The sequence below is a fragment of the Varanus komodoensis genome, unplaced genomic scaffold (assembly GCF_004798865.1).
Source record: "Varanus komodoensis strain SLA01 unplaced genomic scaffold, ASM479886v1 scaffold1, whole genome shotgun sequence".
Taxonomy (NCBI): Eukaryota; Metazoa; Chordata; class Lepidosauria; order Squamata; family Varanidae; genus Varanus; species Varanus komodoensis.
The window spans coordinates 44,030,522-44,057,119 of NW_025335268.1; the positions used below are offsets into that span (position 1 = coordinate 44,030,522).

General features: G+C 39.8%; 1 protein-coding gene across 9 annotated transcripts in view; it reads left to right on the forward strand.

Moving 5' to 3' along the window:
* NHSL1 (NHS like 1) overlaps positions 1-26,598 on the forward strand; it is a 180,404-nt gene that overhangs the window by 56,668 nt on the left and 97,138 nt on the right. The window contains exon 1 of one of the 9 annotated variants that reach the window (XM_044423707.1): positions 17,260-17,483. The exons of the other annotated variants lie outside the window; for them this stretch is intronic. Within the exon in view, the coding sequence (XP_044279642.1) occupies positions 17,468-17,483 (16 nt within the window). The 5' untranslated portion in view covers positions 17,260-17,467. Of the gene's footprint in view, positions 1-17,259; positions 17,484-26,598 lie in introns of those variants that run through there. 9 annotated transcript variants of the gene reach the window in all.

Here is a 26,598-nt window from a genome sequence, read left to right on the forward strand (position 1 = left end):
CCCCTCCATGGTCATTTGAACCTGGTCATAATCTATGTTTTGCACTCCATGTTAGGAACAACCATGAGTGCCTCTATATGGAAATAGTATCTAAAGACTACACATTTCCTGGATGACTCTACATTGCTATCCTAAATTTGAATCAGGTAGTGTACAGCGGGCTGATGACTAATATTACAATCAGCCCTCATATGATTGCTTTACAAGGTGTGTCTGTCTGAGTTGAAAGCATTATCTTGAGACAGCCCCTAAGGTGACTTTCCCACAGTATTGGCAAATCCCTGACTTTTTTGTAGTCCCAGTCATAGAATTTTTCTAATTAAGGAGAACCTTAAGGCTAGGTGTGGATGGGCACAGAAAGGCGAATCCAGGTGAGAGTAACAGGTCTGAATAATGTAAGCAGAGGAGATTATTTTTCTTATGAAAGATCTCTGAGAAACCAGACAGACTGGTCAGGCAGTGTTTTCGTCTTGGACTGTGGAAGCTTAAGTTCAGATTCCAGATCACCAAGAAATGTAATAATCCATTAAAGTAATAAATATGTCACTTTTTAACTTAATTTACCTTGTACATTTGTTGCAAAGGTAAATACGAAAAACAAAGACACACGGGCTGCATTTACAGACTCACACAGAGACTAGATGGCTGGAGCAGCTTCTGTATTTACTTCTCCTTTCAGAGGACTTTGTGGTAGCTTTATACCAGGTCCTTGGAAACCGTGATCCTAGATTCAAACAACACAACAATCCATGGTGGTACAGAGAAACCACAGAACAAACCATTGTTTCTTATCATGGTTTTAAACTTACCATCGCTGGGTTCAGACAATATGACAGACCAACAATAGTTAAAAAAAAGACCCTGAAAGAATAGTGGTATGTAGCTACCAGCCATCTAGCTGTACACTGCCCTGATACTCTTGGAGGAACGGTAGGTATACACATGTAAAAGTAACTAATCCATTCGTCTTCCAAATTTTTTCCTTTTCTCAAAGTATGATCTGGGAAAGATTCTCACTCATGGAACTGCTGCAGTCCACATTATATATTACTTTACTTTTTATTTTTTACCCTAAAGGAAACTCAGGAGCCAACTTAGGTCTCTACTGTGGGAGAAGAGAAAGAGATTTTTAACTTGCTTTTTCTGTGAATCTGATCCAGATTGAAGTCTCCTTGACACATACACAGTTTAAGGTGCTGGAAGCTGTTCAGCTAAAACAAATGCTATTTAGGTCTTTAAAGTAACATGTAGTTTGGCCCTAAGCTGCTTACAAAACAAAACAAAACAAAATTAGAGTAAATAGAAAGCCAATGCCATGAAGCAGCCTTCCTATTTACCATCATCTGGGTATAAGAAAAAAAACATAGATGTATGTGTCTCTGGTAATTTGTGATCCATTTTTTCTCCAAAGTGACTCATACAGCTAATTTTATATTTAGCAAATTAGTGCAGATATCCTGTATTGATAGATAGATAGAGAAATTATAATAGTTTCCTTATTTTAAGTGAGCCCTTAAGTCCGGATTGGGCAACTTGTAGACCAAAGCATCCTAAAGACCTCAAATCCCAGTATTCCTTAACATTGCCTATGCTGGCAAGACTGATGGAAGTTGTAGGCCAAAACACAGACTCTCAGCCCAACCTACCTCACAGGGTTGTTGTTGTGGGGTAAGATGGAAGAGGAGAATGATGTAAGCTGCCTTGAGCCCTTTGTAGGAAAAAGGCAGGGTATAAATCAATCAATCAAAACATCTGAAGGGCCACAAGATGCCCACTCCTACCTTAAATAAGATGTTCTATAGATGCTGTCAAATCATTATCATCTTTATTTTTTTCAACTAGATTAAGAGTTTTGCATGCTGTTGTTCAGAAATAAACTGTGGTTTGGATGTAAGAGCAAAAGCAAGAGAAGAGAATAGGGGATGTTTCAATCAGTATGTGCCATGAGGGTGTTTCTTAGATGTTTATTTGGTTGAAGATAACTGCTTCAGTACTTTACAAACTGCTTAAATACCTTTTGTTGGCAACTCTCTTTTTTAAAATGATGGCAAATTGGCAAAGCATATGTGTTCATGTGTGATATATTATGAGTTAGGATGTTCATATCATTGACTCCATTAAGATTTATGTTGTCTCTTGTTCATTACATTTCGACTAGACTTTCTTGCAAGGGCTAGTTTTTATTTTGGTTTTTTTAAAATGAGAGTTCACACAGTCAGACAGTGATGTGAATGGGGGGATGGGGAGTGAACATGGTGCACTGATTTGATTGTAGCATTATTGTACACTAGACTCATACAAAATAAAGAAGTCCATTGTATGGAGCACAGTAAGGGGCGGGAGGAAAGAACCATTTTTTTCCCTGTAATTGGACAGCAACTATAAAAGACTGAATCACTTATAATAATAGAAAGTGCAATGCATGTTTTGTTTTTGTGCAGCTTTAATTTTTTTCTTTTTTTTTAGATGTGAGGAATGGTGGAAGGAAATGGTATAGTTTTAAAGCACAGGAGATGTTCATTATTGAATTAGCTTGTGTAGTTGGTTTTAGTTAGTGGCTTATATGCTGGAATTAGATGATGATGTACAATTAAGACTATGCCAGACATGCAAAAATGTATGGCTTGTAGATGCTGGATAGGGTGACAGTTTTGTGCATTTTGTTTTGTGTATGGGTGATAGACCTGTGCAAGGAAGCCATGGCCAGTTTTAATAAAAATAAGGGAATAGCTTTTCACAGAGTAGGAAAATGTCTGTCATGTGTAAATTACATTCTGTTCATTTGTCCCTTAGACTAAAGAATTTGAATATTATTTCCTATAGTCCACCCTGACCATAATTGAAGAATATACCGTTTGAGAACAGAGAATCCTGTACATGTCTACTCAGAAGTAAGGCTAACTTTGCTCCATAGGGCTTACTTCCAGGTACCTGGTCATGATTTGAGCCTAAAAGACTTAAGATTCGTGTTATGCTGTTTAGTAGGAAACTATATTTATTTTCAGGTGTTCTTGATGTGTTTCACACTTGCAAATGACCCAAATCCATATAACATAAGCACAGAAGCCCAAGCTTTTCATGAGATTGTATTGAATAAACATTGAACAAGATGCTCTTGGGAACTAGCCAGATTTAAATGTTCATGGATGGCTTGTATTCAAAGGAAAATGACAGTGAACTACCTCTTGGAAGCACAGAAATTTAGAACTGAAGTTTATCACTAAAAAGAAGACCACATTCACTTCCTTCAGTATACAATGGGCTGGTTTGCATGTTGTGGCAGCACGGGCTGATTAAGTTACAGGCCTCCAAGAAATGTGCTGACCATTATTTTGAACAAATGAACAAACTAGCATGCAGCAGCTTGTTGTGTGAACCTGGTTATTGACTGTTTGACAGTTAAAAGAGCAACAATAACAACCCTTAGATATACAGTAGCCCATGACACCTGGGTTTGCACAAGTTGTGGTGTCTTCTGCATTACACAAATGGTGGACAGTGTGCTTCAAGGAGCCCCACATGTTAATTAATCCATGGTGGCTTATTGTAACAAGAGAACTGAGTCACTGCCTTTAATCTGGGGTGTTTTCCATAGGATTGAGTAACCTCTGAACAACTTTCAGGGTTGAACATTTTAAAAACAATGTTATTTCTTTATTTAGTATTGCTCAGTCTAATAAAATCTCCAACTAATTCACATATAAATAATAAAAATCTCTCACACACAAAACTAAAACAATTTAGACTTTTTCCCAGTGTTGAAGCTGCAGAGGTAGATGTGTCTTGTTCCATCAGTTGTGCAGTGAACTTCAGGCAGAAAAGTCAGGATTGTTCAGCAGCTGTGTGGCTAAGACAACCAGAGGTCCTTGGTCATACAGGGCAAAACCAATAACTGTAATCCTCTATCTTTGTTGTAAGCCGTCCCGAGACATCAAAATGATGAACGGGGAATAAATGAATAAATAAAATCTGGTGCTCTTTCCTGCCTTGGAGCAGGGAGAGCTCAGAGGTTGATGATGCTTGGGCGTTTTAAAGTAGAGTCATCCAGTGAATTATGTTGCCTTCCTACTGGACAAAGCTGATGAAGGGGTGGCTTTGAGAGGAGGGTGTAGATGCTTGATCAGCTGTGTCAGCCTAAATGTATAATCCCTTGTAAATATTAATGATAAACTAAAGCAGTGAATTGTTTTTTTAAACTATTCTGATTCCATTCAGAGTGGCTGCTGTTATTTGGCTGTAAAATTTACAACTCTAGAGGGAATGCTTGGACTGTCTCTTCTCATCATGCACACACACGCATCTGATGCAAATTTCAAAACTCAGATCTTTTTAATGCCAGCAATTGCTTAAAATTCCAGAGTAATAACTACTTGTGGTTTGGTATATGATGCCATAATCACATGGATAGTTTAGATAATTATGTTGTATTGACAACAAATGTTAACTTGGACATGCTAAAACTATAGGTTAGACTACTGGTGGTTTCCAAGAGTGTATTTCAGTCTTTATTTGGACTGTTATCATTGTGTTAAATTTGGAATATGGTTGGAAAAAAATAGTCCCTGAACTGAAGAAGCAGCATTAATACTGCTTTCCTGTATGTACAGCAGTACTGTATTAACTTTTCTGTCTGGGATTCATTTAACCAATTACATTCCAAGAACTTCCAGAATTCTGAGAATTAAGTTTTAGAAAGTTGCTTTAGGCTTATGTAAAGGAAGAGATAGTGTTTTGTTTATATTTAATTTTAAGATTTGTTCTAAAATTCCACTTAGCAGAATTATCAATTAGATTATGTTTTTAAAATTGATAAACATTCATTCTACTATATATGCATCATGCATTTTCATTTTAACTAGTTCAAAACTTACATTTTATAGAATGTGCAGTGTCATTGTTTGTTTGGAAGAGGGGTTCTTAATAGAGATTGGATCCTTCAGTTGTTTTGTTTTGGATTGAGACGAGCAATTGGGGCCAAAGTTTAAAATGTTTGCAAAAATAATTTTACCTCCCCTCCCTCCATTCTAACTTTGCTTGTAACCATTGGCCTTCCCTGGGAGCCCCCAAACCTACTTGTCTGGGAGCTGCTGCCTGTGGCTAAAAATGTCTGTCTGTCTGTCTGTCTGTCTCCCTCTCCCTCTCCCCCTTTCCCCTCCTTGTTCTTCTTTACTCTTTCTTCTATGCACAAGCAAGCATTCTTGGCATTTCATTGCATTTCAGATACAAGCAATAGAGAGAGAGAGACGGTAGGGGAGAGATCCCACCCCACTTCCTCTCCCTGTTCATGTGGTCATCACGGAAACAGAAGCAACTGCTGCTGGAGTGGAATGGGTTTGTGGGTGGGAGTGACCAGCGCCATGTCTATCCCAGACTGCAACCCAAGCCAGGGAAATATTTGGGGCTTGTAATGCTGGCCTCTGTTTGAAGGCATGAATGCTGAGACATGCACTAAATGAATGAGATCTGGTGCTTGGTTAAATTGCCTGTGTCAGACTTCATTGTTTCTGCAAAACTAAAGACAGATTTTGAGGGTTAAAATCTGTGTTAGCTTAAGGTATGTTTTAATTTACTTAAGAATATTTATATTTTACAATTTCACAGCAAAAAAGTTTCCATCATTAAAACGTATCAATGAAAACAGTAATAGGAACAGACAGAAGCCAGCTGTAATACCAGGGTCAGCCATTAAAAACTAACTAGCAAACTAAACCTTGTATCAATACAGAAATTTTACCTATGCAGTGGAAGACAGACTGACTTCAGGCAAAAAGGTTCTGCCTGAAGAAGTTCTAGTTTGGATGTCATCACAGATAAGGTTTCCATATGCCTATCAGCAATTGATGCAATTGATGCAGAGAAGAGTCTCCAGGTGCAGGTAGGAGGGTACAGGAAGAGACAGATTAGACTGAACCCAAGATATATTCCATAGATTTAATTCGCATATAACACTGGGTCAGAAATCTTGCTTTAGCAGGAAGATACACAAAAGAGCAAGCCAACAATCCAGGAGTTAGCATTTAAGCATAGCTTTCTGTGATGGGCAAACTAGGAACCATGGTTAATGGCTTGCAAACAAGTGTGGATTCATAAGCCAATGTTAAGTTCTGTCTTGAAGATGGCTTGTTTGTTTAGAAGCTCTTTTCAATCATAGTTCCCAGTTTGTCATTGCAAATTATGTTTAATGTGGATAAGTGCAAGGTCTTGCACTTGGAGCATAGGAATAGCTATCATAAGTACAGGTTAGGTGACAAGTGGCTGGAGAGCAGCACTTGTGAAAGGGACCTCGGGGTACTGGTTGACTGCAGGCTAAACATGAGTCAGCAGTGTGTTTCGGTGGTCAAGAGGGCGAACACCACCCTTGGTTGCATAGCCAGAAGTGTGGCTTCTAGATCAAGAGAGGTATTACTACCACTCTGTATGACTCTGGTGCGCCCGCAACTGGAGTATTGTGCTCAGTTTTGGGCCCCTCATTACAGAAAGGATATAGCCAGGTTAGAGTCAGTGCAGCATTGGGCCACAAGGTTGGTGGCCAGTTTGCAGGGGATGGGGTATGAGGCGAGACTGAGGGAACTGGGTCTCTTCAGCCTGGAGGAGACTCAGAGGGGATATGTTGGCGACATACAGGTATGTGAGAGGATGTCTCATGGAGATGGTTAGAGACCTGTTCTTCCCTGCAGAGGAAGGCAGGACGTGCTCCAACAGAGCAAAGCTCAGGAAACCCAGGTTCCATTTGGATGCCAGGAAGCACTTCCTGACAGTTAGGACCCCGAGGGTGTGGAACGGGCTTCCACGAGAGGTCGTTGAGGCCTCATCGGTGTGGGTGTTCAAGGATAGGCTGGATGTCCACATGGTGGGCATGTCGTGAGTAGAGCTGGCTGGTGCCAGAGGTCAGACTAGATGGCCCGGGAGGCCCCTTCTGACTTGCTCTGTTTCTATGTTTCTAATTGCTAAATAATTGACTTATAATTTAGCAATTAAACATTGACTTATGTTTGACTTATTTTGGTGCTGGAATGAAGGGAAATGTGGACTGGACTGCATGTGTGGCCATAGGCACACAAAAGCAGCAAGAGAGAGAAGTTAGCTGAAGAACAAAACTTGGTAAGAATGGTGCCTTTGTCTGAGGAGCTGTGAGGTAGTAGTTCTGCTGCACATCGGGGGTATAAATTCACTTGCACTCCACCTATGATCCACTTATATAATTGTAAATATATTAAAACATGCAAGTCTCCAGTGATCTCTCCTCTAAAGGATGCTAAATTCTAGCATGAATGAAAAGTATTTTTGATATTGGTGCAGCTGGAACAAGATTTTATATGCAATCCTAGAGTTTTACCAGCAACTAGTGTAACTATGTACACTGTCACTGATACTGGAGGTAAAATAGCTTTCAGGACTAGTAGCCATGGATAGACTTATCTAACATGAATTTGTTGAGTACCATTCTGAAGCCACCCAAATTGGTGGCCATTACAACATCTTGTTAGAAATGAGGTTCCTTAGTTTTAACTGTGACCTGAATCTTCCAGCAGTCATTTACATGGGATGGTCACAGGTTCTCATTTTATGAGAGAGGGAGACAAAGTCTTCCTATCCACTTTTCCCACACCATGCCCAGTTTTGTACATCTCTGTCACATCTTCCCTTACTTAGCTTTCTCCAAGGTAAACCATCCCAGATCCTGTAACCTTTTCCAATAAGAGAGTTGCTCCAGCCCCTTGATCATCGTAGTTGCCCTTTCCCAGCCCCACAGTATCCCTTTTCAGGTGAGGTGACTAGAAATGAGCACAGTATTCCAAGTGTGGTCCCAATGAAGATTCATATAAAGGCTGTATGGATTTAGCACTATTATTTTAGATTTTTTTCCTTAATTAATCCCAACATAGATTTTTAAATTTTTATTGCAGCAGCTTTCCACCATTAACCGAAGACCTTTTTCTCGCTCTGATCCCATCAGTTGTTTTTGTTGGCTTTTTAAAAATATAACACCTAACATGATCTCTCACAATCTCTCCTAACTGGAATCCTCCAGATGTGTTGGGCTTCCATCCGATCATTCCTAGCCAGTTCTAACTTGCGATGGAAGCGGTAGTCCAACATATCTGTAGGAAATCAAGTTAGGGAAGGTGGTCCTAGAGCATGTCCATTAGCCATGGGTTAAAAAATAACGCGTTCAAATTGACAGGACTGATTTAATGACTACCAACTTAAATCACGTTCCCCTGCTGGAGGACAACACAGTCAGGCTCAGTAATATACTTTGCCTGATTAGCTGCACCTGCTGACCATCCCCAGGGTAAAGGGAAGGCTTTATTGTCACTGGTATAAATCTCAGGCGATCACTGCTGTCTCTGTTCTTCCCTCCCTTGCATTTTGTCTATCTGAGTCATGGTGCTTCCTGTTGTCTTTTCAGTTGGGTTTGGTCTGATAAAATATGGTTTTATGTTTTTAATTTATGTTTATACACACACTCTTTCACACACTCTAGCAGTTCAGTCATGCACTTAACAGACTTGGGAGAGTGCTAAATGTTTTAGCACTTCTTTAAATGTTCAGCGTTTTTCCTTCCAGAGTTACAAAAGCATTTTGTGACCATTTGAGAAACTATGGTATAAGCCGTATTTCTTTATTTGGTACATTTTCCCTGAGAACAGCCCTGTTTCAGCATTTGAATACCTCTCCCCACTCCCAAATACAGATCTAAATGATCAACCGCTATAAGGTTGGAATATTCTGTTGATAGTCATCTACTGTTGTTACAAACAAATAATACAATTCTGTTGATTGTCATCTCTTGTTGTTACAATCAAATAATAGAAAAATGAAATACAAGATGCATGACACATAACCTGAAACTGTCCAGTAATGAATGAATGATGACTATAACATCATTCCCAAGAATGCCTTTATCAGGCTTAAGAACCTGGTTTTTCGATAAGAACCAGTTCTTAATCTTCAAAGCTTTCATACAATTTGAAGCTGCCCAGTGCTAAGCAGTCTCATACCTGAGGAGAAACACTTTTGAAAACATGTATCAGGATGGTGGTTGCCCAGTGCTGGAGAGTTTGAAGGTACAAATGGAATTCTATTTATAATTAAAATACTGTTGAATAATATAGAACTATGTAGGTCTATGCTAATTCAGTTGCAAAATTAAGAATAAAACTATAATCCCATATGATGGCAGCACACCCCTTATGTTTCCCCTCAATAACTAAGAACAGTTTATTAGAATAAACTATCAGGAAGGAAAGGTTCCTGTTTTTATTTCTAGGTTTGCCATAGGTCTAACAAATACCTATATTTACACAAATACGTATACATCAGTATTTACTTGTCATAGTAATGCAGGTTACTTGTTGCCATCAAACAGTCCTGAATTACCACACAACACATTATTTGCTTTATAAAATGGCTTCAGTTACTATGCAACACATCTTGTGTCATACAAAGATTCAGCAGAACCCCCTTTCTCCCCCCACCTTCCTTTTGGTTTGTCTGAGAAGGAGCAAATTCCATTAAGTAAAATTCACCCTGAATGCAGTAATATTTGGCACATGAACTTTGAGTCATCAAATGCATTTTTTTTAAATTCTGCTAACTTTGCTTATTTAGTTTTGCCTGAAGAACATGCTGGTAATAAATACTGATTTTATATATATATATATATGTATGTGTATATATATATATATATACTGTACTTCAGCAACACTATTATTACATTGCATTTATACTGTCCCTTTTTCTTGCGAAGAACCCTAGGTGACTTAGAAACATAGAAACAGAGCGAGTCAGAAGGGGTCTCCCGGGCCATCTAGTCTGACCCCCAGCTCCAGCCGGCTCCTCTCGTGACATGCCCGCCATGTGCATGTCCAGCCTATCGTTGAACACCCTCACTGATGGGGCCACAACAACCTCTCGTGGAAGCCCATTCCACACCCTCGGGGTCCTAACTGTCAGGAAGTGCTTTGCTCTGTTGGAGCGCGTCCTGCCTTCCTCTGCAGGGAAGAACAGGTCCCTACCCATCTCCATGAGACATCCTCTCACATACCTGTATGTTGCCAACATATCCTCTCTGAGTCTCTTCTTCTCCAGACTGAAGAGACCCAGTTCCCTCAGTCTCGCCTCATATGGCATCCCCTGCAAACCGGCCACCAACCTTGTCACCCTACGCTGCACTGACTCTAACCTGGCTATATCCTTCCTGTAATGAGGGGCCCAAAACTGAACACAATCCTCCAGTTGCGGGCACACCAGAGTCGTATAGAGTGGTAGTAATACCTCTCTCGATCTAGAAGCCACACTTCTGGCTATGCAACCAAGGGTGGTGTTCACCCTCTTGACCACTGCATCACACTGCTGACTCATGTTTAGCCTGCAGTCAACCAGTACCCCGAGGTCCCTTTCACAAGTGCTGCTCTCCAGCCACTTGTCACCTAACCTGTACTTATGACACCCATTCCTGTGCCCCAAGTGCAGGACCTTGTGCTTATCCACATTGAATGCCATCCTGTTGTCTCCTACCCACTTCCATAGTCTGTCCAGATCCTTTTGCATCTGGAGTACCTGCTCCTCAGTTGTGGCCACTGCTCCAGTTTTAGTCTCGTCTGCGAAGTTGATCAGCAGACTATTCACCCCTTCTTCCATGTCATTTATGAAAAGATTAAACAGGATCGGCCCCCGGACAGAGCCCTGGGGAACCCCACTTGTCACTGGCCGCCATCCCGATGATTCCCCACTAATGGTTGCCCTTATATAACTCCATTTTATCCTCACAACAACTTTGTTAGGCTGAGAGACTGCGACTGTCCAAAGTCACCCAGTGAACTTTATGGCTGAGTAGGATGAGAACCCACATTTCCCAGGTCTCCAGTCCAACACTCTAACCACTACACTCCTGAGGTGAAAATCATAACTATCAACATTTTAATAGCTTGCCAGAAACAACATTATACCTTAACTTTTGCTTCAGTGCTATATGTTTTTTCAATAAATTACACAAGCACAAAGAAAAATACAATCTTCCCCCACAAAGTTGAACATGAGAAAAAACTATTTCTAATTATTTTCTAATTATCCTCTTATTAAATAGCTTCCCTTTTGCTGCATTTCAAAGTTTTTGTACTTTTGTCCAGACAGGAATGTCTTGGACAAACCCATTTGTAAAAATGAACTTACAGATTCCTTCCGTGACCTGTCACAAGTGTTATGAGGCATTGCCCTTTCTGTGCCCTATGGCTTTTGTTTGTCTTGCGTGAGAGTGACTTTATTCATGGCTGGGGATTGGCTTCATGCAGAGTCTTACTGTGGTTTAACCAACTCTTTTTATTTAAAAAGTGGCCAGTAGTGCCAGAGCCAGAGGCAACTTGTGGAAAATAGAGTTGAGTTAAAGCTGGATAATGTTGCACCAGAACATTCAAAAACGCTGTCTGTTTACCATCTATTTTTCTATCTATTCATCCATCTGTCTATCTCTTGGACTGATCCCTCTTAACATTTTAATCCAACATTTCTGATTTTTTAGGGTGGTTAACACATTTTGAAGTATTGCAAAAATATAAAATACAAGGCTTTTTTTAAAGACTCTATTTACCTACTTCTTATTACCAAATGCTACCCCAGCAGTAAAGCTGTACACTGCCTCCAGGAAATGTTCAGGAACCACTTTGGAAAATGTGTAGTGAAAGGAAAAATAAGCAAAGGCAGCTGTGTTAACTATAAGGACATTTCAAAATCTGTGTAATGAAAGTATTAAAGCAGCATGAACTGTAGTCAGTGGGCACTCTATAGTTGTGGTATAGCAACCTAGAATACCACACGGTTTCCTTGCCATTTGCACCCACAAAACACAAATCTCAAGGAACTAATACCACAGGGAAGGCCATACTTAGAATTTGCTAATATACTGTTCATTGCTTTCTTCTGCAGCCTTTTATCTAAATAAAATTTATTTAGATTCTCCTTGGGATGGATAGGCAACATACCCAAGTTCAGGAAAGGGTTAATTTTTCAGCATTTGCTTACCAAAAGATTCAAGGCTAAAAAATGCATCCAACACAAATTAGGGATGGGGTAGTGAAGGCTCTGGATTGCTGGGGGTTGCAGTCCAAAATATCCAGGAGGCAAGTCTGTGGGAGACTATTGGAGAAGACTGCCTTGAATAATGCAAAACCCAAGCTTCTCATAAAGCCTGCTTGCAAACTTGCGTAAGCTAATACTGTGGGATGCGTTGCTCTACTTTGCATGTCATGGCTAACTGTGGGTTGCATCCGGAATGCTGCAATCTTGGGTTGTTTGATGTGTCATCCAAGAGTTCTGAATTAATGAGGGACAAATTATCCAGTTTTAAACTATGATGTGTTGTTGGAGTAAAAGAGATTGATTCCCACTCTTTACCCATCTGTTCTAGAAATGCTTTGCATGCCAGCCTAGTCTATCTTCCTGTGTTTCTAAAGCTCCACCCTACTACCGTTCTGTAATGCTTCTGTATTATTGAGTGTCTCTTTCTGAGAATTCTCTATTTTGTACTAGAAGACTTCTCCAAGGCATAACATTGTTGTAGGTAAAGTTTGGGACTCCATTATCAGGCCAAAACGTATCCTGTATTTTCAGCTCTGTACAATTTTATTGCATTTAAACTGGCTGCTTTCTAATTTTATGTTACATTTTCATTTTCAAAATGGCCTATGCTCATGCATGCACAAACACTTTTCTTTTTATCAAAGCCACTTGCAGTATTTCTTTTTCTATTCTAGGTTTCACAGCTGCTCCCAATTTACTATCTCTAGGGTACTTCATTAATGTATTGTTATTTCTTCCTTTCAGGTAATTAATTAATGCATTTTAAAAAGACTGAACTTAATGCCAGCCTCAGTGGCTCTCATCCAAATGCGTACTCCAGCACTGGTGTATCTTGCATACATGTACACATGGTATTTTTTGATAACTTCTCAGCAAACCAAAACAGTAAATAATGTGCATTTTCTCTTCTTAAAACAGCATTAAAACCACAAGAATTTTTATTTTTAGATACTGATTCTGGGATGAAGGCTTTTCAGATCCCACACATGTGGTGCAGTCTTCCCATTACAGAAAGAGAGGGAGTTAAACATACCACAAGAGTGAAGATGTGAGTGAAATTAAGGGGATGGCAATTGAAGATTAAAGCACATCTAACATAATGGGTGGATCTGTGTGTAACACAGTGCCTGGATCAAACAACACACAGGCAATTGGGTGCAAGTAGGAGAAGGAGGGTGTGCTGTTTGTAGCATGCAGTAACTTGTATTTTTAAGCAAAAACCTACGATTGACCCATTTATATAGGATGTTGAATGTCATGTGCTAATCTGGACTGTTTAGGGGCCAAACAACTCCACTGCTTGACCCAACAACAACCCCACATATCACATATCATATGTGGGCTCACATATCACATTCAGCAACCCATGAATACACCAATCCTGAGCTGTTGATTAAAACTGGTAACAATGGGTAGTATGGTTGCTCTCTTCTGCTCATACATGAAAAAGCATGGGTTAGTTAAACCCATTGACTGTTGGTACATGTCCTGGTCTTGTTCAGTGAAGTCCACTCTTCATAACACACATCTGTTAATTGGTTAATTCTCCACCATGTCACAGCACTAGCTCTGGAGTCTGTTATGAGAATCCAGGGTATGCGCAAATGGGGTGCTGGAAAAGATACTGCTGCTAACAGTATTCTGTTCATGTGTCCTTTGCCCTGAAGGTTTGTTTCATTAAATCCCACTTTTGTATCAGGGTATGGAGCAGACCTGTAAGGTGATGTATGTAGTCATTTGCTGAATTTTTTTTATGGAAAAAGGGGTTCTCAGTAAATATATGAATTTGGAGTGAAACCCTTTTGGGGAGATTTAAAATAAAACAATTTGTACTTTTATATGGATGTTAACTTTCTAGTTACAAAGAGAGCTGTTTCATGGAAGCTTTCACAAGGCTGCCAACTCCTGAATTTTCAAAATGTGTGTATCAGAAAGCATATTTCTTGCTGTTTGGTTTCTGAGAGCATATGTTGCACTGCAGTTATAATTCCTTGCCTTAAAAACTTCTGGATCAAAAATTGAGATTTTCAATTATGGAAGGACCTTGTGCTTTTTAAGCTTCATTTATAAGGGGGCTGTGATTAAACCACTTCTAAAAAAAGACAAGCTTTGATCTAGGAGATGTGAATAACTATAGACCTGTTGCAAATATCCCTTTCTTTGGCAATGTGTTTGAGCAGGTTTTGCCTGGACATCTCCAAGTAATCTTGGATGAAACAGATTATCTAGATCCATTTCAGTTGGGTTTCAAACCTGGTTTTAGAACAGAAACTTCCTTGGTCATCCTTTGGGGTGAGCTTGCCAGGAGAGACACAGGGGAAATGCAACCCTGTTGATTCCTGTTGATTCTCCTGACCTTTCAGTGGTTCAACACCATCAACTGTGGTGTCTTTCTGGAAAGCATGGCTGGGTTGGGAGTAGGAGGCCCTCCTTTGTGGTGATTCTACTCCTGTGTGGCCAGTTGTTTCCAGAAGGTGGTGCCGGGGGAAGTTTTGCTCTGCACTGTGGCAACTTTACCATGGTGTTCTGCAGGGCTCAATCTTACTCCCCATGCTATTCAACATCTATGTGAAACCACTGGAGAGATCATCTGGAGGTACAGGCTGAGATGTCATCAATATGTAGATGACACCCAGCTCTCCCTCTCCCTCTCTTTCTCATCCAATCTAGGTGAGACAGTGGCTGTCCTGAACCAGCCAATAAACTGAGATTCAGTGCAGACAGGACGGAAGCACTGTTGCTAGGTTCGTCTGGCCAGCTGGGTAATATAGATGGGGTTGTACTTCCTCTGAAGGACAGGGTTTGTAATTTGGGGATGCCCCTAGTTCCGAGTTGCCACTGGAAACACAGGTGGACTCGGTGACTAGGAGATCCTTTGATCATCTCAGGATGATTATTTACCAATTAGGACTCTGTCTGGATAGCCAGAGCCTAGCAACAGCGATTCATGCTGTGGTGACCTTTCCTTTGGGCTATTGTAATGCGCTTTATGTGGGGCTGCCTTTGAAAATGGTCCAGAAACATCAACTGACTCAGAGTAGAGCAGTGCCCCGACTAACCAGGACTGGTCCACAAGAGCATATCATGCCAGTCCTCTTTCGGCTACTTTGGTGCCAGCTGAAGCGCAGGCCAATTCAAAGTGCTTGTTTTAACATTTAATAGCCATAGATGGCTTAGGGCCAGGATATCTGAAGGATTGCCTGTTCCCATATGTTTTTACCCATCCATTAAGATCAGTTAAAAAGATCCTTCTTAGGGAACCAGCCCCTAAAGAAGTTAGGGGGCTGGTGAACAGGAAAAGGACCTTAGTGGTGGTGGCACCCCATCTCTGGAATATGCTCCCCAGAGAGGTATGCCTGGCATCATCTTTATCATCCTTTCGGTGCCAGGAAGATGCTTTTTATTCACCAGATATTTTAAAAATGAATAATTGGAAAATTTTATATATTTATATTTTAATATTGTTACTATGCTGCTATATTGCGGGGTTAAATTTCTACATGGAGTTATTATTGCTTGTATTTTTAGTGTTATTGTTAGCATTTCATGTTTTATTTGGGTATTTTATTGTTTGTATAGGGGGTTTTACTATTTGCATATTGCTATTGGGGCAGTATATAAATGCATCAAACAAACAGAGACTGCTGTTCTGTGGTGTGATGGGAATGGATGGCTTGACCATTATTCTCCACAAATGACTGTTTGTTGTGGCTTCTTTCTCCCTTTTCTCCCTCTGTATTGGCATGTATCCCTGGGGCCTTTGCTTCAAAATGTAGGAATGCATTTGCAAATTTTGTTCTGAAGGAGTTTTGCAGAACTGTGCAGGATCACAAGAGTGCCTGGTCACTGCCTGGTCCTCTATAGCTATATCCTTCCAGTTCCCTACTTCCCTCTGAAAAGCCTTTTTAAAAAATAATGCTGCTTCATATTCGAATGAAGTAGGAACACCTACTCCTGAAGCTCCTTCTACCCTGCAGCTGCAAGCTGATTTAGCTACCTCTCTCCACTTGTCACTTGAGGTACACCAGGGTTGCAGAACAAGGAACGGAACTGTGACTCATATACAAACTCCAAGACTAAAGTGAGGAAAGCTCCATGAATTTCAAGGCAGACCAGGGGTACAGATTGCTGAAATATTCTGTTCTCATGACAGAACAATAAAACAGAGGGGAAATGTTCAAAGATTTTAGGACAGAGAAGTAAATTGGAGGAGGAGGAAGTTTATGCAGAACAAAAATAATTTTAAAATTGTGCATGCATGCAGGACATCCTGGGCTGTATGTTCTTCAAGATTTCTATGACCCCCCCCCCCCACCTGAGGCTGAAAGCCCCGTGGCAGGACAAGGATAGTGATGCGAGCAAGACTGAGAAGAGCAACAGTGGTTTTCATTGCTCTTGCCAGGTGTGTCGCTGGCTGTTGTCAACATCCCATGATAAAAAAGAAGAAAAAATCTCTGCCAGTGATTAGAAGACAGATTGCCGGGAGCAGGAGAAAATTAGCAGAGAAAGGGTTAAGTATCATATCCCACCTTCCACTTCCCCACCCAAAATCTGTTAATACACTGCTGTTTAGTAATCTCTATTATGAAAATTTGCAGCCGGTCAGAGTCACTATGGCAGCTACCTTATCTCAAGTAGTAATACACACGAAAAGTATCATTTGCCTTGGAGTAAGTCTTAAAATTTGTTAACATCCTGCTTGTATCTCTGTATAGTTATAAATGTTCCTAGGGCAGCTCAGATTTGCAGGGCTCCGTGGCTGACATTCCAGTGCAGTAATGATTAGCACTTACTGATGTTTCCTTACGGGCACTGCGCGCGCGCGCGCACACACACACACACACACACACACGTGCATAGACACTGTGCAAAGTTAGAACTGTACAAACAAAGCACTTCAAAAGTAACGCATTCCAGAACAATTACAAAAAAGAACTAGAATTTGCAATGTGTAGAGAACAGCCAAAGTGGATTAAGGGTGATTTATTTTTCCTAATACTGACCCACTGATGAGTATGAACTATTTTCAGTGGAAGAAATGCTGAGCGAGGAGATAAAACAAAAGTATTCAGGTTTGCACTGTGCTAGGCGTGGCTGAAGAGGAACAGTTGCCTCTCCCTCTCTCATATCTTTTTTTAATGGGAGGGGGAATGGGAGGAGGTGGGGGATAGGGTGGTGTCGGCAGCGGCAGCGGCAGCGGCAGCCTTGTTTAGGAATCAGTGGGTTGGGCAGTAGCTTCCTATACCAGCAGGAGTTGGCCTGCTGCCATGCCTCTCCGGCTGTGTGCTTGAATGGGGCAGACTGGGGAACAGCTGTACCTAGCACTGGTGCATTGCACTCTCCGCTGTCGGAACCCTTTCACTTCCCTCCATGGAACAGTCTCAGGATGTTTTGTCTGAAAGGTAAGGGGACTTTTTGGCAGTGATCTGACGTTCGTTTTAGCCCTGGCAGGACTATGCCGCTTGATTGTTGCTGTTGTTTTGAAAGGTTTTCTTCACAGACTAGCAACCTCCCTTACCACAGTCAAAAGTTTATGAGAAGTGTAATGTCCTGAGTTAGAGATCAGTACGAACCTACAGAACCCTTTGTCTTTTATGAGTAGGGCGGAGAAGACTCATTCCTGCTTGGAATACTTCAAATGTTACAAACCTTGCCTTGTACAAAGAGCAAGTTTGCTTTGGAGCTTGCAAAGCGCTGAGCGTACCAAGTATTTTAAAAAATTGCTGTCTGTGTTGTAGGGAGTTTAGAAACAATGTCTTGGTTGAATATGTGCACTGGCCATGTTACTTTACAGGATCCCTCAGAAAATAACTTCATTTAATTATTCTCAGAACAGTATGAGGTCTAATGATGCTTGGAGGGAAGGATGAACTTTATTGTTCATTTTTGTTGTATAAATGCAAAACTTGGTACACCAGTGGGGTTTTTTTCAAGAGTTACATACGAAAAGTCATCTTGGTGGCTGAGTGTGTTTTGTGTGTGAGAGAGATGCAGCAGCTAGATGACCTGTGATTTTGTGTTTCTTTTAAACAAACTGAGTCTTTGCATTTTAAATGAAGGCATAGGCAAATGCATTGTATGTGGGTTTAAAAATTCTGGCAGCAGTATCTCTGTGTTTCTTTAGACGTGTTATTTTGGCTGTTAGAACAAATCACTGATACAGCTCAGGTTAAGAGTTTCTGACTTCTGTTACATTTTTGATAAAACAAAATGAATTACCTATGATACCCTTAAAAGCATTTATTGTTGACAGATCAAATTCAAACATTTAAAAAATTCTAATTACTACATAAGCTAGTAAAGGGAAGCTCTCTCTTATGCTGTTTTTTCTGTGCTAGGAGCTATATATGATACTCATTTTGGGAGAGGGAGAAACAGACCCAGTATTTTCAGTGGGCAAACCTCTTACTAAATTGAGAATGAGTGAGTTTCAGGAGTCTTAATACATCACTGCATGCATTATAAACTGAGTATTGCTAATGTTTTACGAGTTCAGCCTGATTATTATGTTAATGTAGTATAGTGGTACCTTCCTCACCCCAAATTTATACCAATTTGTGAAAATAAATATATTGTGTAAACAATATTATCTCAATGGTTTTTTAGAATACAGATTACTTATATATTGTTAATTGATTAGTTTTGTTTATATTTCAGATATTAAATGTTAGTTGTAAAGAACAATATGCAAATGATTCTTTTAATTGGCCTGATCTGAATTCCCAGGCACACATCTCTAAGTGTCTAAATTTCACCTACGTTTGTCAATTTACTGTATTTATGTGGGACAACTTAAAGAAGTCATAGGCAGTGCTCAAACCTGCTAATACTTTTTCAGAGATAGCTGGGCTGCAAAAGAACAGGAAGAACAGTTGGGTTGTGCTTCCTATCTCCTCCTCCCCCCCCTCCTCCTCACTATCATTGTCAGAAGTGGCAGCATCAACTACAGTGCTGGAGCAGTGTATCCTTGCATTGCCCCTAGCGGTTCTCTTTCTGCAGAGAGAGAGAGAGAGAGAATTGGCACAATAGCAATTTACAAATGAAAGAGCTTCCATTATAGTTTTTTTCCCCTTGTGAACCTCCTGCCAGGAAGCTAAGATGCTTCCATAGTTCCGTGTACTATATCTGAAACACCTCTGTTAAGCATGTATTTCATCCAACTTATTAACTCATGTGTACACATTAAATATTTACAGAAAAAAATGCAAATACTGGTTTTAAAAGCATGGCTCCATAGTGTTTGTTTTTTTTAGATAAACTTTCCATTGAAATATAAATAAGCATATATGTGTATCTAATTGTTTAGGCTATAACTACAGAATAGAAGGTGATTTTCTGGAAAAAAAATTCAACATGAGTTAATTGGCCTTCTGAACACACTTTCTTCTTCTGTGACTACCAGTATCATTACAATTATTGTTGTTATTACTACATTGCATTAATTCATTGCATATAGTGAAACTGACAGTTGTGTGTTGTGACAAGTGATGTTGGTTTCCGCTTGCAGGGGGCACTCTTCAGCTGTAAAGATCAAATGGGGCACAGGAGAAAAGGCAGATTGTGGTTGATCTTACGCATTAGTAATTGCCAAACGATAAGGCCTGGTGGCATTTTTGAATGACTGTTTTGTTCCAGATAAAAATGATCTGAAGCTCAGGAAAAAGTATAGTCATGAAGTATAATAACAGTAGCAATTTTTTTCTCTTCTTGCATGTCCTATGTTCTCTTCAGCTGTTGTTGGCTTTACTTCAATGGCTTCAAGCTTTTTGATTTAGCCCAGTCAACATCTCTACATAGAGCTGAATATATAAGGAGCTCAGAAGGAAATACTGGAAGCCATGAGTTAGAGATGGGTGTGTTTTCAGTTTCTTAAATGTGGGTCATGTTCTTTGGGCATTATGTTGGTATTATGAAAGCTTGACTAGCTTTGGGCATTTTTGATTTTCATACATCTGTAGTTCCCCATATAAGAACACATAGTGTTTGAATCTGTGTTTATTATTAGTATGCTAGAGCAATCAATTGTTTACACTGTGGTAAAGTAGGGATAAATAGGAGACTCAAGCCTCAGATAAAGCACTTGCTATTCACAGGATATAGTTGAAAATTAGTTTCTTGTGAATGAAAACTACATCTTCTAGGCCAGGGAATTTCTTAAGGGCAGATTGTGTTGCAGGGTGGGGGTATCTTTCCCACATTGCTGAGACTACCCTCATGTAGCATTCTTGTTATTTAGTATCATTGATGTGCATAGCTTGTGTAACATAATCAAAAAGCCCTTAGGCTAAATTTCAGCAGTGTGGGAAAGGAAACAGTCACATGGTAGAGATGGACATCTACGGTTGCATGCATTAAAGTTTCATTTCCATTGGGAATCACAGAAAACATAAGTTTGAAGGTGATTTTAGGAAATAGAAAAGAGGCAAGGAGGACAGCATAGGTATACCTGGGAGGGCATTGTAGGCCTAAAAACACAGCAATAATTGGTGATAGGGAGAAGCAGAGTACAAAATCCTTAATGTTCTAGTATGCAAGGAGCTGGAGCAAAAGCTCTAAAGTCTTGTTTGTGTTGATTTTTTTTTAGTTCAGCAAAGGTCCAGGATAGGGGAGGACAACTTGCGACCCTCCACCAGATGTTTTGAACTACAATTCACAGCAGCCTTACTATTGGCTACACTGACAGGTTGAAATGGGTTTAAGTCAAAACATCTGAAAACTCCTGCTTTTAGAATAAGGCTAAAGGATTATATACATACTAACAGCTACTTCTCCTCCTGGTTCAGCTGTTACAGCTGTGCCAACTTCTTCAGTGTGTGCTGCAGGGACTTTTTCTTCCTTACAGGTAGATTCTTCCTCCTGAGTAGACCCTGAACAAAAGATTCTTCTGTAAACTAGGTGGACATACCAGTAACAACTCTGCACCCCACACAGTCCATTGCCACTGGTGTGCTGGAGAGCTGTGAGTGGGGAAAGACAGTTAGGAAACAAGGCAGGGCTTGGGATAGGGTCATATGGTTTCTTCAGGACTGCAGGTGTGGCATTTTTGTAACAGGATTCTCAGGTTGCCCCATGTCTTCTGTGGCAATGGGTTTTGTGCTGTCCTCATTTTCTGAATATTCTCCCCTGGGTTCAGAATGGATGGAAATGAAATTTTGCATTTTCTTTTGCTGGTCGATATTTATATAAAGTGACTAACAGACGAAATTGCTAAAGGTTAATTTAAAACAAATAAAAATGGCTTCACAGTATCCCTAAAGAAGAATGTGTGTGTGTATTTGTGTATATATTCCCTCTGGGTATGCTGCCTCCTAATTTACACACCTTAATAGTTTCAGGAGGCAGATCTTCTCTTGCTTTGAGACTAACGCCCCCATAATACTTGTTCAGACTGGATATTATTGCAAAGGCATCATAAGCCCACAACATATTTTCACAAAACATTTCATTTAATTTATTGAATTTTATGCCTCCCAGCAGTCAAAGCTCTCTGGACAGTTCAGAACTGTTAGAACTGTAATGTATAATGATAAAATGCAGCATTACAATCTTTAAATGACAGTCTAAAATAAAAGCCAAAATTCCAGCAGCAGTCTAAAAAGTTTAAAATGCAGTTAAGGGTATGATCCTATTGTTGGGAATGAAAGGGGCGGTTGTTCTTGGCTTGCATTTCAAGATCAGGCAGATTTGGACTGGTCGCATGTGGGAGGGTTGGAACTGGCACCCCCAGACTTTCATCTAGGGGAAGCTCAAGGCTGCCTTCTCCAGGACTCTGAGAATAGTCAGGATCTGAAACTGCTAGCAGAGTCTTTGGGACAGGACCTCCGGGAATTGGTTGAACCTGGCTTGAATCTTGATTCCAAACCTAGTGTCGAAAGAGAAGGGCTGTCCAATTAGAGGGGCAGCGTACAAAGAAGAGGCTTGCCCACCTCCAAAAGGGGCCTCCCAGAGGGAGGGGGGCTGGGGTATTCAGAAGGACTGTTCTCAGAACTAGTTGCTAGACTGGGTTCAACAGACTGCTCTGTGCATGCTCAGAAACTCATTCTGTGGTGATTGTGCTTACTGAATATATGAGGGGTCTTCAGAAAGTTTCTGCACTTTTATAAATACATTTTTACATGTTTTGTTGATGATATTAAAAAGTTGGTATGGCCCTGGGAAAATGCATCACAAAGGAAGGTGACTATAAAAGTGATGTAATTTGTTTGTGGAATTCTTAATAAGTAGAGTTTAAAAAGTGTGGAAACTTTTTGAAGAGCCCCTCGGACTTTGGAGAATAAAAAGCTTCTGCAAAGGCATCGTCTGTTGCTTTGAAGGTGAGAAGGGGGAAACCTATGGCCTCCTCACATTGTCTGGACGGACACAGTTTTTAATTATTTTAATAAAAACATTTGTATGCATGAGGCTGTATGGTTTTTTGGGGGGGATAGTGGGGTTTTTGGGGGGAGTAAATGAATTCCATTAATCCATTCACAATGTCATGCTCTTCCAGAGGTTTCTGTAAGATTATTGGGCATTTTTTCTATCTAGAAGATATTATCACATGCTTGGTTTTTCATTTCTCAAAACTATGAATGTGTTTCTGCAAAGAAGACATGCCTCTTCTTCACAGTAAATGTGTTATAAAATAAACATATAGAGCTGTGAAAAAGACCTTAATCTCATTGTTCCTTTGCAAATCTATGTACACAGAATCAACCCCTTACCACTTAAGTGCTAAGTTTAAAAAAAATCAGTGACTAGAAGAAGATTGTTGGGAGTGGAATAGATCTGCCCATGTAACTAAGTGTGAGGAGGAGGGGCAAGCAATAAAAAGGGACGTGAAACCTTTTGAGCAGAATATTCCCCCAGTCTTTGAATCTTTTTGTGTATAGGTTTATCATATTCTTTCCTTGGAAGAGAAAATTTATAATGGGAGCAGGTTGTAAAAGAGAACCAGTTTTGGAATATTTTAATGAAGTCCCTCTGCTTACAAGTAAGACAAACATGCATGCAACATCATGATTTAAATCTAGTCTTACTGCCTAGGGATTTAAATCGATTTGACTTAAATCAAATCCACCTTGTAGGGGATCAAGGGCTCTTTTAAGTATCATGGCTCTGACTTGTTTAGAACTTGGTTAACAAGTAGTGAGAATGTAAAACTTTACCTGTAGCATATAGGTAGCCAATGAAAGGTGCACACTCACAGGAGAACAGCAAGCAAGTTTGTCTCTGCAGCCTTGTTGGACTTGGAAGGCCTCTGAAGCAGCAAGTCTTCTCCAAAGTGCTTCTGCACAGCAATGCACTCCCCTGATTGAGTAAGCGAGTGAGCACAAACTTTGGGCGCTACTAAAATCTACTAGAAATTGTTTGTTGTGCTTCATCTTGGTAAAAGAATCAGGAGTGCACTACAGGCTCAAGCACAGTTTCTGTACACATTTTGAGCTGCACAACCCCCTCCCCCCCTTTAGTGCCTTTCCAATCAGGTTATAAATCAGCTCTTGTAGTGCAGTTTCAGGCTCTCAGTATAACAATTTTAGCATTAATGTGCATTAACATTACATACCATGGGTGATGCTGAAAGGGAAAGGAAAGATAGAATTCAAAAGAGAGATACATCAGCCTGTGGAATGTCTCTAATCTTAACTATCAGTAAGGGATTAGGAAATGTTATATCTGCACTTCGGGTTTTGGAAAAGAGGTGATGCAAACCATATTGAAAAACAAAAGACATATAAAATGTTTGCTTTGATACACTGTTCGCTGTGAGTGTTTTAATATTGCTTCTTGAACAAATGGCAAGTGAATCTGAACACATGCAACTTTATTGATCTCATGAGCTGAAGTTTCAGTTGGGTGATACAGCACATCATCTGATATATAATTGTTCAAACTGAAATGTAGTGGCTGTCAAGATACTGGATTTTAAGAGGAAGCTGCACTATTACTATGCCTGGAGAAGGAAGAAAGAGAAGGCCATTCAGCTAAAAATGTGGTTGTTTCCAGAATTACATTCATGAAAATCAGATTTCGTCATTTCATTGTAAAGAAGAAACAGGGAGTACTATAAACTGAGAGTGTAAGTTCTGCAGCTGTACTTAAGATGCATTTTCCATAGCCTTGCTTATTTTACAGCTGTGGATTTGGGGAAGGAGGGCAGGGAAAATATTTTATGCTAATAATAGAAAGAAGTTAAGTTGGAGACCATCCCTTGAAAAATCCTGGGCATGTGGTTGTTGCTCCCTGGGGAAAGGTCTGTGCTAGAAATGCCAATTTATCTTCTCTCTCTTTTTAAAGACATCCAATGGTTTGTTCGCCAGTTGTCTTGTGTGTAGTATACATGTAAGAACATTCCTTGGATTCTTTTCTTGGCAATGTTCTTAGCAAATATGTAAAGTTTGGAATTAGAAACAGATTTTTTTCAGTTGTCTTGAAGCACATCCATTTTCTAAGTGAGATAGAGAGTTTGTACGCAAATGTGCTTATTTCTGTTCTTTTTAGGAAGGGAAGAAAAGAAATCTATACTTTTACAATATGATTTCCCCAAAATAAATCAGATTAAAGAAAATATTTTTATCTGGCCAGGTTTGATCTATCTGATTATGTTCCTGCTGAAGAAGACTCTGATTGTAATTGTGCTGGATTGCAGTAGTTGCAGATCATTTACTTTGAATAATCTATATGGAAATGTATTCCTTTTTAGTACTAAGCTTATGAGACTGAATTGAGGGGCTCTTCAGTTGCCCCTTAGCTATCATGCATCACTGTAGAGTTATAAACAGTGTTCATAGAACATGCTGTTGAAATTCATTAACAGTACTCTAGAGCAGTGGTTCCCAAATTTTTTCAGTCATGGAGCCTTTCTGAAGACATTTTCCCCCCCGTGGAACCCTAACTCTATCCCTGATTTTTTACTAAGTGTTGTGAACCCACAGTGTTATTCCTTCTTCCATCTGCTCCTATTGCCTGAGTGCTTTGCATAATGTAGTAAGTTTGGAAAACATTTTAAATATAACAGATGAGTAAAGCAATTATATGGTAACAACCCAAATGAATTCCTTCAGTTTTCTCAACACTATGCAATAGAGTCCTAGGAACCAAATGACATGATGCATTTCCTTGTTTGCTGCTTGGACGTCAATTGACAGTTGAATAGTTGGCCGTGTATGGGTTCATTTTAAAATCCTTTTAAATTAGATTTTTGAGATTTTTCATGGAACCCCAGTGACACTTTTGCACAACTATAGGGTTCCACGGAACAGAGCTTGGGAACACTACTCTAGAACATACAAAATTTACTCTTCCAAGGAAGAAAGCACTGCTCCAGGAAGAACGTAACTCCTGCTATTTAACATGAAATAAAAAATATTCACTTGATCTCACATAAGTACACAATGAATGGGTTTGCATGTTGTGTGAACCCGGATTACTTCTTGCAGGGTGGCAGGCACCCTTGTGCTGTGCACATCCAGGAAATGAACCCCATTGTGGGTTCAGGAATGCAACTAGGAAGCACCAAAAGCTCCTTTTCACTTTTGGCAAGCCTGCCTGGGCCAGTGCCAGCTCTGCTATCAATGTGCAAGCAGAATGGTGGAGCATTTACAGATACGCTGCAAGAAAGAGAAAATCTCAACCCCATTGTGTCTGAGACTCTGTAGAGAGTATGAAAATTGATTGATTACTTGCCCATTGCCTTAAATAATACATTTATAGTGTAAATCAGAAACTTTCAAAATATTTTCTTTTAATTTTGGTGGATTTTGAATAGCTATGGGTGAATTGGTGTGTTTCTGAGTTTGTCTTGTACAGCTACCCTGCTATTTATGTTTTCACCCTTAGACAGACCCTGTTCACTGAACTCGTAGTCTTGACTGTGTCTTGCTACAGTTTTGCCTGAAGTCAGTCACTGTATACTTCCAGGAGCTCAGAGTGATGATTTAACCTAACTAAACCTTTGAGGGCAGAAAAGTTTGAAAGTTAATGACTTTCTCTAAAATACTGTGAACTTTGTGACTGTGAGATAAAGAATTGAATTGTGAGTGTTATGATATAACACATAGGCAAATAAAACCTTGCCACATATTCTGATAGGTTTGAGAGCTGCCTTTTTGGAATACTTTTCTGAAATGTTAGTTTTCAAATGTCAGCTTTTTAAAGGTTTTATTTTATTTGCTACTAAGTTCTAAAGAATGTTTTACACAGCTGTTATTCAGGACAAACACTCCACCACAGCCAGGGATACCTTAACTATCACTTGCTGATAATATTTGTTCACAATTACATGACTGCTAGACTAAAATTGTTATCCCTAATTGCTAGGAACTGCTGTTCAGAACAGCAGTTGTTGTAAAGCTTCACAGTGTGTATCCGCTTAAGAGAAAAATGGCTGAAATGAAAAATAAATGCTATAATTCTTGGCAAAGTGGGATATGCTACACTGCTGTGCTGTATTGAACCTTCAAGTATCTTGATACTTTTGTAGAAAGTTCATCCCAGAACATCTTTTCTTGATTAAACTTTGTACTGAGCTTCCCATAC